This window comes from Azolla caroliniana, unplaced genomic scaffold (genome assembly GCF_043228905.1).
Source record: "Azolla caroliniana isolate FFs.n. ecotype wild unplaced genomic scaffold, voAzoCaro1.0.p SCAF_1, whole genome shotgun sequence".
NCBI lineage: Eukaryota > Viridiplantae > Streptophyta > Polypodiopsida > Salviniales > Salviniaceae > Azolla > Azolla caroliniana.
In genome coordinates this window covers 6947520-6966720 of record NW_028230436.1, presented here as the reverse complement: position 1 = coordinate 6966720, position 19201 = coordinate 6947520, and the positions used below count along the sequence as shown (strand labels likewise).

The 19201-nt window shown below is 38.8% G+C and overlaps 2 protein-coding genes across 2 annotated transcripts; one reads left to right on the top strand and one right to left on the bottom strand.

The window, feature by feature from the left end:
- Positions 1–524: 524 nt before the first annotated feature.
- On the bottom strand, positions 525–2677 carry LOC147868698 (Small nuclear ribonucleoprotein family protein). The gene is made up of 2 exons (XM_087322470.1): positions 2369–2677; positions 525–1023 (listed from the first exon to the last, which is right to left on the bottom strand). Exons 1-2 carry the CDS (start codon positions 2620–2622, stop codon positions 876–878), a joined length of 402 nt encoding a protein of 133 aa, XP_087178596.1. The 5' UTR covers positions 2623–2677; the 3' UTR covers positions 525–875.
- A 7104-nt stretch (positions 2678–9781) lies between these two features.
- On the top strand, positions 9782–12431 carry LOC147868697 (U-box domain-containing protein 4-like). Its single transcript, XM_087322461.1, has 2 exons — positions 9782–11718; positions 12079–12431. Exons 1-2 carry the CDS (start codon positions 10084–10086, stop codon positions 12139–12141), a joined length of 1698 nt encoding a protein of 565 aa, XP_087178587.1. The 5' UTR covers positions 9782–10083; the 3' UTR covers positions 12142–12431.
- The last annotated feature ends 6770 nt before the right edge of the window (positions 12432–19201 follow it).

The window sequence follows — 19201 nt, the reverse complement described above, 5'->3', positions numbered from 1 at the left end:
CCAATTGCTCAAGCAGCTTACAACATATCCACATCTTGAGGCTCAGTATGCTAGCCTCATCCTAGTCTAACCTCGACCAAATCCATTCCCATAACTGTTGTAATACCCAAGGATCAAGAGGAAGAGGATGTCCAAACTTGACCTAAACGAGGTCCACTTGCCCAAGCAAAACGTACAGCATATCCAAAGTCAAGGAACATGTGGCCTTATTGCAGGAAGAATGAACACAATGTCTCGGCAACCTTACAATTGAAATTTGACTTGCATTGTTTTTAGTCTAGAACTGGAGTGTAGAGTGAATAATGATACTTGCAACACATGCATCATAAGATAAATGATACATTATTAGTTAAAATTTAAAAACTAAATAATTCAATATGTTTACTAGTTATAAATAAAAGGACTTCTTGCATTCACTTGAATTTTACCCCATATAAGCTTCAAAGAAATCTTGAATCTTGAATTCTGAACCCCTAGTGTGGTGAGGAATCCAAGCAAAATAACTTGTAATATACCAACACTAATTCAGACCAACATTGTCACTAGCTTATTTCATTTCCAAATGCATCAGTTATATAAAGTTCTTTAGGGTTATAGCAATACAATCACAAATACATTGCATACATTTATGAAGTGAAGGCTATGTCTATTGAAATCAGAGTAACTCTTGAAAAAAATCTGAACAATGAACTTCACCCTTGTACCTCCACAAGCATTGCATGGTTGTCTCCAGTAATTCCAATCCTCATCAACATCCCGTAAAATAGTTTAAACATTTTGACAACGATAGAGGCAAAACCGGAAAATTTGTATTGTGAAGGAATGAAGCCGAGCCAATGACGTTGCACATCATACAATAATATAAAACCATGACTTCACCTTTCTTGTAGTGAGAATAATGAGAATTGCTCATCTAGGGATCCTTCTATGAGGCATGAGATACGGTGTCGGGCGGGGATGAGAACCAGGCCAAGGTTACGTTGCTCTAATATCGATGGTGGCGATGAAGCATCGGCACTATCCCTGCAAATGAAGGATCAGTTGCGTTCAAAACATAGCCATCATACTCTTCATTCTTATGACATAAATCCCTCAATTCCCTATCCAACATTCTTTTGATTCAGCCCATTATTTCTACTCATTCTCTTCATCATGCATGAATTCTGCCAATCATTTCTATGCATTTTGTTCCGGAGGCTGGCAAACCTCTATTACTCATGGAAATATAAGTTGCAACATCTGTTTCATCGAGTAGGGTTGCATGTCTGAAAGCTAATCTTGCAACTGTCACATTTTCCCATGTTCTACAAGCACTTAACAAAGCATGCCACATTATAAGGTTGCCATTAAATGGCATCCTCTCAGTTACCTTCTCTAATACCTCTTTTGCACCCTTTCCTTCTTTGAAATCATTATGTTTCACAGACCAAAAGGAAACCTTTTCCTGTTGATCCATGCTCGGAATCATGGAAACACCTAAAAAGATCATCTTTACTGGGAAAAAACCCTTTCTGTCCATGAGAAATTGGAGGAAACCTTTTTCTCAGAACAAAAATAAACCTCTTCCGTCCATAAGAACACCACACAGAAAGATAACCCTAATACTGAAGACAAAGAAACCCTGATACTTAACAGAAGAAAACATTTCTGCCAATGGGAAAATCCCCCCTTAAAAGAAGCACTGTTTAACTGATTAAAAACCAAACCCTTTTCTGTCCATAAAAAACCTTATTAAATTAAAGTCTTTCTGTCCATAGACAATCCTAATACTGTATAAACAAGAAAAACTGTTTTGTTGCTGAAATCCTTTTCTGCATATATGAAAGTCTAATACTAAGCAAATGAATGAACTTCTTTTTGAGTGCAGAAAACCTTCAAAACAAAATCCTTTTTTTACTTTACAAAAAAAGGACTCTGATATTGGACAACAAACCCTCTTTGACCTGCCATACTAAACCTTAAACGGATCACAATTTCACTTAACATGAAAAGAAACACTAAGAGGAACGCAAAAGAAAACCCATTTTTACTGAACAAAAAAATGAAACCCTGAAAAGAGCACCAGCAGGAGAGACGCTTTCATTGAACAAAGACGTAACAGGCAAAGAAAGGAGTAAAACGAAACACATTTCCACCAAGTAAACTACACAATAGAAACCCTAAAAAAAGCAAGAAAACAAGTAAACGAAAGCCGAAAAAACGAGCAAACTAAACAAAAGAAAGGAAAACTATGGAGATAAGACCAAAATTGAACATAAGAAAAGGAAAGACCTAAAAAGAAGAGCAGAACGATACACAATTCCATCAAACAGGAAGAAAAGAACAGAAGAAAACCCGGAGATAGAGAGAAAGAGAGAACACGACTAACCGGGGACCATTTTTTTCTCTCCATTCAACAGTATCTTGAAGGATGATATTCCCTTGCTTATCGAGGCAATGGAATTTCCCCAAGAAGAATCGCCCATCAGAGACTCCGATCCTCATCTTCCGGTTCAGGATCTGATGGCATTTCTTCCAGAGAGGCTTAGATGGGGGAGGGTTTCTCTGCTCTTCCGACATCCTCATCCCAGATGCCATGGCCATGGCGACTCCTTGGAGCTCTGCTTCCTCATCATCTGCCATGAGCAATCCTCAGAAGCAGTGCCTGAGCGTTTTCCTTATTTGCAGAAGTGCCCCTTTCCACTGTCTCTGAATATGCCAGGGATCAGGAAATTCCCCAAAATACCCTTTTCCTCTCTGTTCTTCCAAATACAGGAGCTTTTTTTGTGTGCATGGGCTGTTGGAATGGAATGAGACAATACTATCTCCATTGGCCTTTGGACATAGCAAAAAAGTAGCCAAAATGCTTTGTTGTGCTTTTGCTTGATTCCGGCTAGTAATAGTAGTAGTCCGCGTCTCTTTAGAGCTACATACAATTCATCCCAAATGTAAACCCGCTGATCAATACTCTCCAGATCAAGACCTTCTCTTTCTTTCTGGAAGTGGCAATGCAGATCTGTCACCATCCATAGCCTGAGTTTCATACCTTCCATTCTTGCTCATCCCTAGATAATCACCATCGAGAGAACCCAACACAACCCAACTCGATGGGGAATTGTCGTCACTTGTAGAAACTTAGTCTTACCACATAAACCCCAATTGCTCTCAACTTGTGGTTACTCTTTGGTTGGTATCGGTAACACACACCATCAATGTTATACCTTGTAATTCCTGTCAAACAAACTCAGAATTGGACGAGATGCGTCATAATCCGTGTGCCATAACAAAGTCCAAAAATATTTGACATAGTGCGCTTCAATTGCATCTCCCAACTCTTTGATCCCCAAATAGTACACGTGATTAAATTGAAAGTGCAATTTCTCATTTCCATTGTGTAACTCCGTTCAAACGGAATTACAATGCTCTCTACTAGATGATGGTGCCCATAAAAATAAGGAGAACACTTCATGCCACGAGACAACCAAGTGTTCAACACATGAAGATCATGGAATTTTAAGTGGAATATGTCTATTGCGTAATTGCCACCACAATGCCTTAATTGTGGTCCCCTGATATGTTGCACCCTTTGAAATGCTGGACAATGGATATTCACAATCGTGAGCGTCAACACATGACTTGCAATAACAAAAATATGTGAGCCATTAGATGCAAAGATAAGTTTAATGTTGAGGTGCTAAAATGGAATGCAAATCCTTTTGCTCCACAATACTCCTCTTTTATTATAATTAGCTTACCTTAGTGGTAAGTCGTTTACACAATGAGCACTATATCGTGGGTTCAAAAGCCATTTTTTTCCTCACCTCTCAATTTCTCCATAGATATCTGTTATTTCACTTGTTATTTCACTAGATGCCAATGTAGAATGTAGGGGTTGAACCCATGACCTCCTGGTCTCTATTAGGCAACCTTACCATCTAAGCTACATCCATATAGGCTCTATCTCTTTCCTGCCTTTTTCACTTGTTATTTCACTAGATGCCAATGTAGAATGTAGGGGTTGAACCCATGACTTCCTGGTCTCTATTAGACAACCTTACCATCTAAGCTACATCCATATAGGCTCTATCTCTTTCCTGCCTTTCAGAGATCAATGTTTGTTAAAACAAGATGATAATACAACCCTTGCTATCTTCACTACTTCATAAATAGTGATAGTGTAAGGGAAACCCTCTCAAGTGTTGTAAAACTGGTCTATCTCCTCTTGGGACAATGTTCCCATACAACATAGTTGTGGAAATTGCCAAACCAACTTCCCTTTCATCCTACAAAGTTGTTGTGTTACCCCATGAAGTCCATCAAACAAGGGCCCAATTCTCATTGTCCAATTAAACCATGTCCCCCAATATCTAAGGTAGTCAAACACAACCTTATATGATGGTGCGGGCATAACTTTATCCTCATCAATAAAAACCCACTTATAAGGTAACAAAATATTTTCTGTTAACCATGCCCAAATTTGTGATATAATCACCCAAATGGCTTTAGCAACCAAACATTTAATGAACCTATGTATGGCATATTCTTTAACCACCGTATAGGAAAAACATGTCCCATTCGAAATATGTCTTTGTTTTAAGGCCATCGCCAAAGACAACCCACCAACTATGACATGCCAAAGAAACACCTTTGCATGAAATGGAAGATGAGACAACCATCCTACATTTAAAACTCTATGCCACCACTTTACATGTCGAGTAATGTACCATCTCCAAAACCTTATTTGTTAACCAAGCTCTATCTTCAACCAACTTATGGTACACATGATTAGTGTGCACCACAAAAATCGATTTCCCAATATCAAATGACCAATCTTTCCATGTCTCCTCGACCACCAACTCTGGAATTGGGAAAACTAATATAGGCAATGCCAATATTGATTGCCAAATATACCCTTATCCATGTGGTATATGAAACTTATTTATGATTGTCCGAAAGGCCATCAGTTTCCAATGTGACTCTCTGTCTCTGTCTCTCTCTCTCACACACTTGAGTAGAGAGCTCCCATATAGGATGTGTCACATCTCTTATGTTCACACACTCTCTCTAGATGACTAAACAAAGTATAGTCCCACAATGACATGTTTTATTATGTTTAGGGCTACCGACATTCAAATATAGATCACGCCATTACCCAAGGATTATGCCCTTAACACCTCTTGCACTTCACCGCATTACATAAGGTCATACTACATTCTAGTGTGTGACTTCAACACATGTCCGTTGCTCTCAAAGTAGAGAACCCAACTTGTTAGAAGATGCAAACTCCTTAGATATGCAAATTTTCTCACCCGATTGATATCTCTTGGATGTTGTTTTTATTACTCATGATTATTGTTGAGTTTCTAATCATGTCTTAATGGCTAGTTAGGAATTAATGAGCCTCTAGTTAGTTTCTCTAATAATCAATTATTCAAATTGTAATAATTGCTATGCTAAACAATCCATAAGAATTAGATAACAATCTTTTTGTTTAATATATCATTACTAATAAGAACAATAATTATGAATGCAAGTATGTAAGCATGGTTTTGACAATAATATTAAGAAGGTATTCAATTGAGCTGGATAAATATGCCAATTTATTAGACAATTAAACATCTTAACTAAAATAAAATGGTGAATTTTTTTTCATTAGGCACTTTGCAGTTTTAAGCTGAAACTCAATTTTATAGGGTATATTTGGACGTCATTGGAAGTAATTACAAAGAAGGGTATTGTCAATATTACCCCAAACATATGAGGGGTATCTTTTTGCACATAAAACAAAGTTGATTGTATTGTTGGCATCCATATTCAAGATTTCAATGAAAAATACCACAAGGGCTCTCAATGATATTATTGGGAATATATGAGGGCAATCATGTTGTATACAAAAACCTTATTAGTTGGTAGATTCTAGGTGTTGACTAAACTATTGTGAGGAGCATTGTTGATGTTATTGTAAACATATGAGATGCATCTTCTATTATTTCCTCTAAACTATAACAAAACTTGATGTTTACTACAGTGGCATGTGATGAAAATGTATAAAAGTTTAATTTGTCTTATATTGTAAGGTGATAAAATATTTTTCTAAACATGTTGCTCACAATTATGCTAAATTTATCCACACAACCTTAATCATTCTAGTTTTCCTAAACTTCTATGTTGGCACGAAAGCAAAATAGTTTAAAGTATCCTTGATTTTGTGGTTCAAGTGATCTAAAAGCTTGTCCCAAGTGAACAACAAAGTAGTCTAGAGGGCTTCAAAATACATAGTCATATAATGATAAGCAAGCAATCAATGAACGTCGATGTCAGTATGTTGTATAAAGTGATCTATAGATGAGAGAAGATAGAACAATTAACATATGTATGTATAGACAAAGCTACCTAACCTTAGAAAATTGATTTTGAAATAATGAAGGACTTATTTAATCACGAAACTACCTCATTTGAACAAGAAATTGACATAAATTTGTCCTTGATAAATGTAACGAGTTAGATAAATGACGTTTACATGATGTTTTTCTACTTTTAGTTGGTAATACATGTCGACGGTATGTGATTTATCCATTTATTGTTGTTTTCCATTTTATTGAAGCTGTTGCAAGTATTGTAATATATGTTCAGTGTTAAAGTTTAGATTTGCTTTATTTACCACATGTGTTGAGCTGGAATGCCTATTCTAACAAAATTACGGAAAAATGACCTAAATAGGCATATCAAATCTGAAGGCCAAGAGTATGCTTGATTATTGGCAAAATTACCTACACACGTGGTTCACTTAAAAATCAGGAATATGCACATTATATATTTATAACATGCATTATTGAAGTTAGCCTAATAATTGTGTGTAGGCATCATCAATTAGTGTAATTTGACTAATAATTACAATCACTTTAGCATGCAGTGGTGAAGGCATGTCATAGTATAGTTGGTTAAATGAAATGTGCATGAATACTTTGCAATGAGAGGGTAATTATTCATTAGAATGTAATTCAATTTCTAAATAAGCAAGCATACTTTCATAGTTTCGAAAACAAAGCAACATGTGTTTGATAGTAATAACTATGACCCTTCATGTATGTAATCATAATAATCCCAATTATTTATAGGGTGTAATAAATATGAAGCTTTATGTAATAATAAAAACCATGAAATGCTTGGGTGATATGGTTATAACACATCAAAGTGAAAGTTGAAACACACAAGATTGCCATCTTTTCAATATAGAAATATACGTAGATGCAAATTAGTCAAAGTAGAGACATATAAGTAGAAGCCATTTGTGGGCATTTGCGAAACCATATTGTGGATAAGGAAAGGCTTGGGTTTAATCGATCATTACCCATCCATCCATTTTAGAGAGGTCCACAATAGCTATGCATATTATATACTCATATGATAATGCACTGTGGAATACATCACTAATTCTCTCTAGATGTGTATACATACTACGATATTATTTTGTTTGTTGAAAAAGTTGGTAGAAAACAATAATGAGTGGGCAACACAACTTGAAAGATATATAATATGCATGAATAGTTTTAAAACAAAACAAACATGGTCACAAATTCTAGGTTCATTTAAGTTTGGATATGAAAAGTCCAAAACTACAATGATAATTTAGATCAAATTCAAATCCGCACAATTGAATGAGAAATCTATGGGGTCAGTTTCGCTCTATCTATAGGCGTTGTGTTTTGGATGACTAATTTGATGACAAAAATCAAAATATTATACTTGGTCCAAGAAGAAAATGTTTGAATGCATGTTCCATGTGTGCATATTTCATTTCCTAATCCATGTATGTATGACTTGTGAAATTGGTCAAAAGATTGCTCACATACAACCATAATTTATCGGACAACATTGTGCTCATTCCCACATTCTAATTATGTGCCATTAGTGAGGATAACTCCGCCTCCCGTTGAGAATGGGATATGCATCATAGCTCAATGTGATCATGATCTTGGAAAGGCTAGGTGTTATGAATCAAATTATGATGAGCAATATAATTAGGTGTTATTATGGAAAAGAATGGATTAAAGGTGCTTAACGACACCTAACACCCCCAAATGAAAGACATGAGACAAATATAAAATACCAATGAGTGTCCCATATCATCAAACATTACCTTATATTCTACCTTGGTTGTTGAATAACAAATGTGAAGATGATAGCTTAACCTCGTCGATAGAGTCTCAACACCATCTCAAGATACCGTAATGAAAGGGGTATCTAGTCTACTTAATAGCCCAAACACCTAAGGCACCCAAACCACCACATATTCCCACATGGCACTGGTCCTTATAGGTGTGTCCCAAGTCATAGGATAACTGGGTTCCCACTTATCGTACTCGGCAACAATGAAAGTTAGATTTATGATTCTCTTGGAGCTTAATGTTGATAGTATCAATGTCAAGCAATTTATAAGCCTAGTGGAGAGAATAGTTTGGGAGCATAATGATTCTCCTAGAGCTTTGTGCTAATACTATTGTCATCATTGACCTCATCAACTTTAGAAGTTTATTGAATAGGAGAGTTTGATTTTCCATTTCAAATTAAGTTAAATTTGCAAAGCAACTTTCCCAATGATTCTGTTCCAGCCTTTGTCAATCTCAGTGCCATTGGAAAATTTGCAATTTTCATGAAGTTAGGAGTTGCTTTCGTAGTTGTAGCAAACCCACCCGAGGGCCATCTTTGTAAAACGCTCTTCCATTAAATTCTAGTGAAATAAAGGATCATTTATTAATATCAAGCTTTTATAAAGTTGTCTACCACAATATTGAGGATCACTTTTGCAAACTCCATATGTAGCTCCTTGAAAGTTGGGGGGCCTTTCATCTCCATTGAAGTAGAGAGTCAGTAGATGGTCCATTATGCTCGAGTCGTTATTGGCGTGAGCCAGTTAAGCAGAACATTGGCTGATTTTCGAGGTTTGTCGGAAAAGCGTAGGATGGTGTTATTAATTTTGGTGAAGTAGAGGCTTGTTTTTGCGTTTTTACCACCCCACATTTATGTTGCCCTTATCTTTCTTTGCCGGAAAAGCATAGGGTGATATCACTTATTGAAGTGAAGTAGAGGCTCACTTTTGTGAAATTTTTACCCACGCCCCATTTATGTTTCACCACCTGCTATTCGTCTTGGTGAGAGGGGAGGGGGGGGTGTCTTAAACACCATGAACACAACTTTGTAAGGTTTTGTAAAAAGACAAGGGATCGCTACTCTTGTAATTCGGCTAAACTGCAAGGTAAGTTTTGAAGGGTAAATTGTCGAGGGGGGGGTAAGTGCAAATCCTTCTTGTCGGATGTTACCGAACCAAACGAGTTAGGCTCATTCTCGTGCAATCTTGTTTTCCCATGTATGAACATATTGGAGACTATCATCCAGTGGGCAAGTGGGATCAGTTGGTTGGAGCAGTTGAGAGAGTTCTAGGGGAGATGGGGAAAGGGGATTTATTTTTAAAGGGGGTAATTTTGTAGTGCTACTAATTTTTGCTAATTTTCTAAATTAGTTTCTTTCTTTTCTTTATTCTTAATTTTTGATCAAAAATCAAAATACCAGGTCAACCATTGGAGGAGGCAAGAGGAAAAAAAAACAGAAGAATAAAAATAAGAAAACAAGCTTTTATTTAACCCCCCCCCCAAAAAAAAAACTTTTAAAGCAAAAGGCACACACACACACACACAATTCACAATTGATGTGATTTTGTTGTTGTTCTTCAATATGTAAAGCAGAGGAAAGGGGGATAAGCAATAAAAGGAAAATAAAAGAAAAGGGGGAGGGGGAGAGAGAGAGAGAAGAGAAAATCTTCCAAGTTTATCTGACCATTGATGGTGATGATCCAAAGAAGAAGAAGAAGAAGAAGAAGAAGAGAGTAAATGGTGTGAGTGAGGGAAGGAGATGAAGTGGATTTAGCAAGCGATGGTGGCCTCACACATAACCAAAACCAATGCCAATGGCCACCACAACCCTAAACCTCACTCAGCCTCTCTATATCTAACCACTAGTTAAACTCAGCATGCCACACTTTTGCTAATTAATCCCTCTCCCATACATACCCTTCCTCCCCTAATCTGCCACATCACTCCCTTTCCCATGAAGATGGGGAAGATAGATCCTTCTCTAAACAAGTCTCATGTGGTCCAGAACATCATGTCCAGCCGTGTTGCCGCCGCTTCCCGCTTCCGTGGAGCCCGGTCCAGCGAATTGCCCATCCACCGGCCTTGTATGGGGCTCGACGATTTGTCCGGCCATTTCCGCGGCCTCGAGGAGGCCCAATTCTCCGGCCATTGCACTTCTTCTTCTTCTTCGTCGTCGTCGTCCAGCCCTCTTCCCAAGCTCCTCCAAGACCTCCATGAGTGTAGCCCCTCCTCCACCCAGCCCCAGCCCCAGCGCCGATCCGAGCCCGAGTCCAACTCTCATTCCGGAACTCCCTCCCGGGACCCCGGCACAACCAACCCGGCACCGGCTCGCACCACCCACACAAAGCAAAACCCAACCCTAACCCATTGTCCTACCAACAACCACTCCTGGTCGGGCTTCAAACCTCGGCATTTCCATGGCGATGGCGGCCTCTCAAATTCTTCTACTTCCATCAATTCGTGCTCGACAACCAGCAGCCGCGCATTCCCGGAAGTCTTCCGGGGACCCCTCAACGAAAGCTTCTCCTCGTACCCGAGCACCAGCGGTTCGGCCTCGATGTCATTCCCCTTGTCCCAGAAGCACAAGGGCGAGATGGTATCGGAATTAGGTTCGCCCCAAAGGGTGTCACATGCGGGTTCGCATAATCAAGTGGCACCACCACACTCAAACATCGGTGGTGGTGCTGGTCTACAGATAAGAGAGGGAGATCTAGAATCGATCCAATATACGGTGTCGAGGGTTCACACCCTCGTGCTCCGGCTACAATCCGAGCTCCTCGAGACGCGCCGGGCTGCCCTTAAGGAGCTTCGGTTGCTAGCGAAGCACGATGATGACAAGCGGATGGTGATTTTCGATGCCGGGGCCGTGGGCCCATTATTGAAGCTCATGGATCCCGACACCTCAGACCGAGCCGACGGTGACGACCCTGACCAAATCTCGCAACAAGAGGCGACCGCCACCTTGCTCAACCTCTCCCTTAACCATCACATACGAGGAAGGATCCTTGCATCGGGCAATGCCATTGAGTCTCTAGTCCGCACGATTTCGCACGGGTTGAGCTCCATTGCCATGGAGAATGCGGCCGTTGCGTTGGTGAACTTGGTCGGGAAGGACGAGGACATCAAGGCGAAAGTCGGGTCGATGGGCGTGATCCCCCCGCTCTTGGAATTGTTGCACAATGGGTCAGATAGGGGAAAGAAAGACGCGGCCACTACGCTCTATAGCTTGTCTTCAATGGATGACAACAAGAGGAGGATGGTGCGAGGCGGGGCGACGAGGCTCCTCTTGCAGTTCATTTCAGACGAGGGCCTCAATGCAGGGATGATGGAGAAGTCCATGGCTATCTTGAGGAACCTTGTGAGCTTAGAAGAAGGGAGGGTTGCCTTTGTTGCGGAAGGAGGGATCAAGTTTCTCTTGGAGGTCATTCATGAGAGAGGATCCAGGAAGAGCCAAGAGTTGGCCCTTCTCATTCTTTTCCAACTTTGTAGGCATAGCTCCAGGCATAGGACCATGGTCTTGAATATGAACCCTTTATTGGCTCTCTCGGCACTTCACGAGACTACAACAAACGGCCGGTTTAAATCGCAGGTACTGATAAGTTTATGGCTTCGAGCTTTTGTTTTTGGCATTGGAAGTGTGCCATTTGCTACAAACTTGGGGGGTTAGAATCCGAAAGAAAGATGCATCTTTTTACATATTATTTACATAGTAAGGGTAGTACTTTTTGTAATATACATGTACTGAAATTGAGAAGAATGCATTCATTTGCGCAAATGTTGACATATCATGTCGTTAGAATGCACATGGTATACATGGTTTGCATAGAAAGAAAGATTACGTATATGCAATTGTTAACTCTTACCACAAACACACTTGGGATTGCATTGACAATATGTATATATAATAATGCACACTTAAATCTTATATTAGGTTCTCTTGCTTGCATAGATTTATGAGGTAATCCAAATTTTGGAGGAGCACAAATCGTCCTTGATAAAGCGACGCCATTGATCTACACCAGAGGCTTATGATGTGTAAGTGAATGGCTTCACTTGAAGCTAACATCATTGATTGGCAAAAGAGTACGTCTTTACCCATCTTATTTTGGTATTGAAGGAAAGGAATAGTTAAAGCAAACATACACTATGTGAATTTCTTATTACTCAATTGTGCCTCGATGTATTTAGCGTGTATATTTCCACTAAATTCTTAGAATTTAGGATCGAGCCATTTCGATTGTTGCAACTACAAAATTTTGTTTGTATACAGGAGCATCTATCTTTATTGTCTTCTTTTTCACATATGCATAGATGTGGAACGTTGAATGTGGGACAAATCAAATTGGTTGAACTTGAACATCAATAGTACATACCATTCTATTGAAACTTTTCAGAGTATTGTCACTGCGAAATTAATTTCTATATTGTCTATAGATAAACAAGTGTCTTGTTCGTACATATATGAGATAGTAGATATAATTCACGTGTAGTGACCTATTTTCTTAACAAGACAATATTGTTATATAATATTTTAGCTTGGAAGTTATTATAGCAAGATAAATGCTAATGTGAAATAACCTTGCAATATTGCGACTTGTCGAAAAACTAACCTTAGATTCTATGCATATGAAGGAAAAAGAAAAAAGGTAAGAAACATAAACTTAATAAAAGATGATTTGTTAGCAAAATCTCAGCTTAATGGTGGCCCTCTGCTCTCCATTGTGAAGCGTTATTTCTTCAATTTTTTCTCATGCTAAAGGGTGAAAGGTGCAAATACACGCCTCACCATCCACATCAATGTAATCACTACACATGAAGGTAAGCTTGACTATACAATGGTGGTATAAAGAAAATGAATGTTAATGCGTTCTCGATATTTTATTTGTAGGAAAGCATAATGCAAATACTATCTGGTTCTTCTTATCTCACCATAAAGATGAGCGATAGGCAAATGCATTATGTAGCTATATTATTATCCTTTATAAGGTTTCATGACTTCCTCAAACCAAGGGGAGATTACACATTCAAACACTTATTCTAGAATAGGTATCGTAGAAGCAATGTAGGATGCCCATAAATGTTGAATATACGGGTATTTCTTTGAATGGTACAATTCTTGATCGATACGAGGCACTTGTTTTTTAACTTTAAATGGCATGCATATTTTGAACATGTAAAGTTTAATCAAATATAGCTATTGTAGATTGTGGTGATTCCATGAAACATGTTTCCTAGTACAAGGCTAAATGCTAACCAGTAACAACCGAAACCTGAAAAAGAAGTTCCTATGCTTCCAAACTTTTCAGAGAGTACCATGATGGTTTTCAAACTCATTAGAATACCAAAATACCCCTACTTTATTCCATATTCCAATAAATAATCTTTAACTTATTAGTCCTTAATTGGTAAAAGGGATTGCTAATTAGGCACAAAAAACTTGGTGATTCATGTCATTAATCACCTATACTAAGTGAGTCATTTACTTATATTAATCACCTATACAAATTAGAAACTAACTAATTAGATATTAAGGTTACAATTCAAAAGTAGTGGTGGTTTTGTAAGTTTGTGAAATTTAGGGGTAAGTTGTGGCGATTTTGAGGAAATACGACCACCTTGAAAAAAATGTAGCATTATTTTGGTAATTCCTTGGGGATATTGGGCGTCTTCCCAATAAATACTGTACATCCTAAGACTGTTTGACAATAAGAAACATTAGCATCGATCTTAACACATAACATCTCTAAAACCTCACAATGCCTTTACGTCCTCACACATTTCCTTTGTTAAGTAGAGGATTGGTATAAAATAAAGAACCTCATGGATAACTAAATGTTAGGTAATAAACCCACAAACATAACAATAGTCGGGTTAAATGTTCAAATCCCACAATAATTAACTTATATTGTATGGTGTACATATATATACTTCTTGCTCCTTATTGTGTTTCAAGATTGGGTGAATCTTAGAAAACTCTTCAACATCAAAATAGCAAAAGGTTTCCAAAATTCTAGAAAAGTAGCCATTTAGCTAGAAGCATGGAAACTCGAATAAGCTTTTTACATATTGTGCATCTTGGTAAGTTCTATTTTTGCAAAACTATATGGGACAATCATGAAGAAGAAAAGAAGTAATTGTGCACTGGAAATACACAATAAAAGACCCATCAAAGAAGCTAGTTTCAAACCCAAACACTCCATGATAGTCATCCAATTAACCTTAAGGTTAGGAGGGTCAATTCAAAGGAAAATTTGATTTATGGATTTCACAAAAATTGAGGCAAGATTACAAAAGAGAATACCAATTTGTAGTGGACAAAACTTCATTAGAGTGTGTTGTATGTAAAAACAAATGGGTTCTTTGATGATTCTACAAGCAATATCAAATGAAGCTAGGATAACGCTCTCTCACTCATGCTATTTAGTTTTTGCATAGAGCACTTACAATATTTCGTCATATAAGCAACACACAATGAGGAACTCTAAACCCAATGTTAGGCAAACATTTGGTTACGTTACTTCATTATACATATTACAAACTATGTAATGCTATTCTCACGGGATGTCAATGTTCCTCTCGTGGAATGCCGAGAAAAGCAATTACATATATAGTTGAATATCATATACCTAGATTTCCCACTACTTACTTATAAGAGCGATGTTATTGAATTGGTGAACTCTTTCAAGGACTTAGGTGTTGACTCCAATCCTATTGCGTGCACACTGCATATACCATGGGTTGGCCAAGCTACCACAGTTTTGGATCCAAATGCAAATTCACATTTGAAATTGGTCCTAGTCTTGTTAGTATGGTGAGAAAGTATAGGGAAGAAACATGCTTTCTTCTAGACGGATAATTATTGAGAATCTATAAATGATGCTTTTATGACACCACCTTGGCACCAAGATCACCACACATACTTTCTGATGCTCCTTCAAATAAGGGCCAAACTCATGAAAATAGGGGTTTTGATGACCGTCCAAAAGTATGTGACTAAATTAAGGGGCATGGAGTCACATCACCAAGCAACCCAAGCTTGGAATGTTGGCAAGAAAACATGGAAGGAGAAGAAACAATATTCTTTATTCTAGTGCAGCACACAATACAAGAATAGTTTAAAAGACAATAAGAATTGTTACCCAAGCTACACGCTAATGATATGCTTATGGCAAGCATTGAATCGGGGTTTATTGATGTTCCAATCACAACCAAATGGAAAAAGAATTCCAAGAACGAGATGTGATACTACTACAATAATAATTCCAACATGTTGAAACACCTAAACGGTAATAAGGGACACATCTAACCACATCGTCTCACACCATGACATTTAACACAAGAAGGCCAATCATCCTCAACTCGTCAAGATATGAATTAAAAAATGGACCATGAAGAGAACTTGCTACAACAAATTGTATTTGCAAACTTTGCCCTAATCGTGAGATCAAGGATGACACAAATCTCACACGACAATGTGAAACATACACAACAATTTGAGAATGCTTTTCACAACCACTTTCCACATGCACCAAACTCACATAGCTTCTCCATTTTTGACACACCAAGCCTTACTTCAAGTCTATACTCAAGCGCTTTAGTTGTCACATACCATCAAGGTGACATATAAACATTTGAGGTATATGACCATTAAGGAGAATCGTAATTGTATCACACTTAGCAACGGGCGCGGTTCGGTTTCTTGGCCTTGAAACCAAACCAAACCAAACCAAACCAAACCATTTATTTATATTAAAAACCAAACCAAACTGTTTAAATTTTATGAAGCCATTTAAACCAAACCGTTTAGAGCTGAACCGTTTATGAAAATTTTAGAACCAAACCAAATCGGTTTATCATAAATAAAAAACCAAACCTATAAACCTTTAAACCTTCAAAACTTTTTAACCTTAAAACCTTAAAACCAAACCACATAAGCCGAAATTGCTAAATTGCTAAATTGTGAAATTCAAAACCAAACCAAACCAAACCGATAAGCCGCTAAACCATGAAATTCAAAACCGAACCGAACCGAAACCAAACTACATCATAATATTTGAAACCAAACCAAACGGTTTATTTATCTTTGAACCAATAAACCGTTAAGCCATGGCTTAACGGTTCGGTCCGAGCCGAAACCGTGCCCATTGCTAATCACACTTATATGAACTTAGGGAAAATGGTTTACAAAACATGCTAACAATATATATTAGTGAATTCAATTCAAACTATAAGGATATTGATGTAAAAACGAAATAGAACTAGCCCAAAATGTAGCATAAGATAATGCATAGTATCTCATCACCATCCCATCTTCCAAGGTAATAAAAATACTAATGAAAGTTTTATAATTTCAATGTTTTACATTGATGGGACAACCTTTCCAACATGTGCTCCGCCCATCATGTAACCAAAATACCATATTCATTCCTCAAATCTTTGGCCCAATTATCAATGACCTAGTGCGAACAATATTCTCTCTATCAAGGATGGGAGCCTAAAAAGACGTAGGTGGGTTAGATCCTAATCTACATCTTAAAGGATTCAATACAACTTAAAAGACTACAATCCTCATAATTTTATTCTATTTAATGGTGAGGTTTATCTACTTCTTCAACTAACATGCAAAGTTGTATAACAAATTTAAAATAAAAGGTGCAAGATATGGCAACCATGCGAGCAAGTTGAACGTGGGCCACATCAGCTGAATAAGCCGAGAGCCGGATGGGAGAGCCGGATCCATGTGCGAATCGGTAGGCTGTTGGAGGCCTACGCTCCTAGTCTACTAGGTAGTTATGGTTCTAGGAGTTAGTGTCAGTAGCTCAGTACGAGCATTGAAGTACTTGTTAGTACTTCTGTTAGTCCTTTTAAGGACTTGTATAAAAAGTGTTCTAAAGCACATTTGTATGTACAGAGTTTATATAGAGTATTTTTTAATATAGTTTTGTGTGTTCTACTCTCTCTCAGTCTCTCTCACGTATTCTCTGTGTATTTTGAAGCTTTCCATCCAACCTTCATTTTGTTTTCTATTGTTATCCAACAGAGTTGATTGTGTCTATATGCTTCCGCATGTTAACTTTCACATGGTATCAGAGCGTGAGGGTTGAGTATCCTCTACTGCCAACAAGAGTTGTAACACAGACAAACTCTAACACCTAGTGAGAACAAACAGAAGAAGAAGATGGATAGAAGCATAACAAGCTCGCTTCTGACGGAGAAGCTCGACAAGAACAACTATGCGTCTTGGTCGTACAAGATGCACCAATACCTGCTTGGACATGGGTATTGGAGTTATGTCGAAGGACCAGACGAGGTAGTGTCGGAGCCGACACACAAAGACTTCCCGACATAGGAACAAGGAGCGAGCATAGTGTTGTACTGTCTCGCATCATGTGTGCATGACCAGATGCTCGGCTAAATAAGAGATGTGAAAACGTTGAAGGAAGCCTGAGAAAATCTCAAAAAGATTTTTGGCGCAAGTTGCAGCTCCATCAAGAGCTCAAGTGTGTCCAATAAAGGGACATGTCGGTCACCAACTACACCACCAAGATCAAGGAGATTTGCGATGAGCTAGGGTCCATCCACGTGACCGTGGACGAAGATGAAATGGTGCAGATTTGTCTCAATGGTCTAGCGCAGAGGTATGGGCCAATTCGGACAACAATATGTACTTGGGAGAAGCCACTGTCCTTCTTTGACTTGCGATCGATGCTGATTAGCGTAACTTCTTGTTTGCTGATTTTAGGGCCCTCTTGGCCGACTTGGACTTCGTCTCCGAAGGTGTGTCTTCATTCTTTATGGTGTTGGAGTCGCTCCGATCCGACGTTTCCATGTCTGTGTCGTACCCCGACATCTTCTTCCCCTTCTCTTTACGCGTGAACCGTCTCCTCAGTTCCTTGCGCGAGGACTGCACGACCGAGTCCTCACCACTCGTCGGCCCTTCATCTGACTAGTCGATCCGATTCAGTCTCTCATTTGGCCCACTCAACCGGAATGAGATCGGACTCTATTCTAGAGTACCAAAGTCTTCTTCTTCTTCCTCTTCCCGAATCATGTCAGGTTCACTGGCCTCATCCTCAGTGATCGAGTGGTCAGAGTTGTCAAGGGTCAGAGTCAGAGTCGGTAGGGAGTACCAAGATGTAGATGTGTCGAATTCGATACCTTCGCTCACTTGAACTTGTTTGGTCTGGAGGTTATAACACTTAATATACCCCTTCTGCTCATGTGAGTAGCCGACCAATATGCACTTCTCCGACTTTGCGTCCAACTTCTTCCCCTTCTCATCCAGCACCTGCACATATGCAATGTTGTCGAACAACCTAAGGTGCCTTAAATTTGGCTTTCGCCCGAAATATAGCTCATGTGCTGACACTATTTCCCTGCTCCGGTTTTGGATGTAAACGGTGGTTCAGACTGCTTTGGTCCAGTAGAACTTGGGCATGCTCTTCTCCCCCAGCATTGCCCGTGCCGCTTCCACAATCAACTAGTTCTTCTGTTTGGGTACGCCGTTTTGCTCCGACGTATATCTGTAGTTGAATTCTCTCCAAATTCCCATAAGATACAAATAACAATTGAATTGGCTGGAAAAGTATTCTTTTCCACCATCCGACCGCAGACATTTTATCTTCCTCAGCGTTTCCCGTTTGACAAGACTTTGTAAGTTCTAGAAATAGTCGAAGACTTTGCTCTTCTTCTCAATGAGGTAGATCCAGGTGTGTCGGCTGTAGTCATTGATGAAGGAGACGAAATATCGACTCTAGCCAAGACTAACATTCTGTGTCGGTCCCCATACATCCGAATGTATCAAGTCGAGCTTGTTCCGGCTCTGGTTTCATTCGGTTGGGAATGGAAGTCGATGTTGCTTCCCAAGCTTACAGGCTTCGCAAATTTGGGCCTTTCGGCCATTAAATTTTTGCTAATTGAAAACAACTTGTTTTGGATGCAAATCTTGAAACCTCTAGTAGTTGACGTGGTTGATCCACTTGTGCCATAAGTCAATATCCGACTCGACTTTCTGTCCTTTCGCAAACAAAGCGGTGCCAATGTCATTGGTGTCGAGGATGAACATCCTCCCG

Coding starts and splice junctions, on each gene's coding strand:
- LOC147868698 (XM_087322470.1), bottom strand. CDS start 2,622: ATGGCAGATGATGAGGAAGCAGAGCTCCAAGGAGTCGCCATGGCCATG. Junction 1,024..2,368: donor AGAGAAAAAAATGGTCCCCG/GTTAGTCGTGTT, acceptor CTTCATTTGCAG/GGATAGTGCCGATGCTTCAT.
- LOC147868697 (XM_087322461.1), top strand. CDS start 10,084: ATGAAGATGGGGAAGATAGATCCTTCTCTAAACAAGTCTCATGTGGTC. Junction 11,719..12,078: donor ACGGCCGGTTTAAATCGCAG/GTACTGATAAGT, acceptor TTGCTTGCATAG/ATTTATGAGGTAATCCAAAT.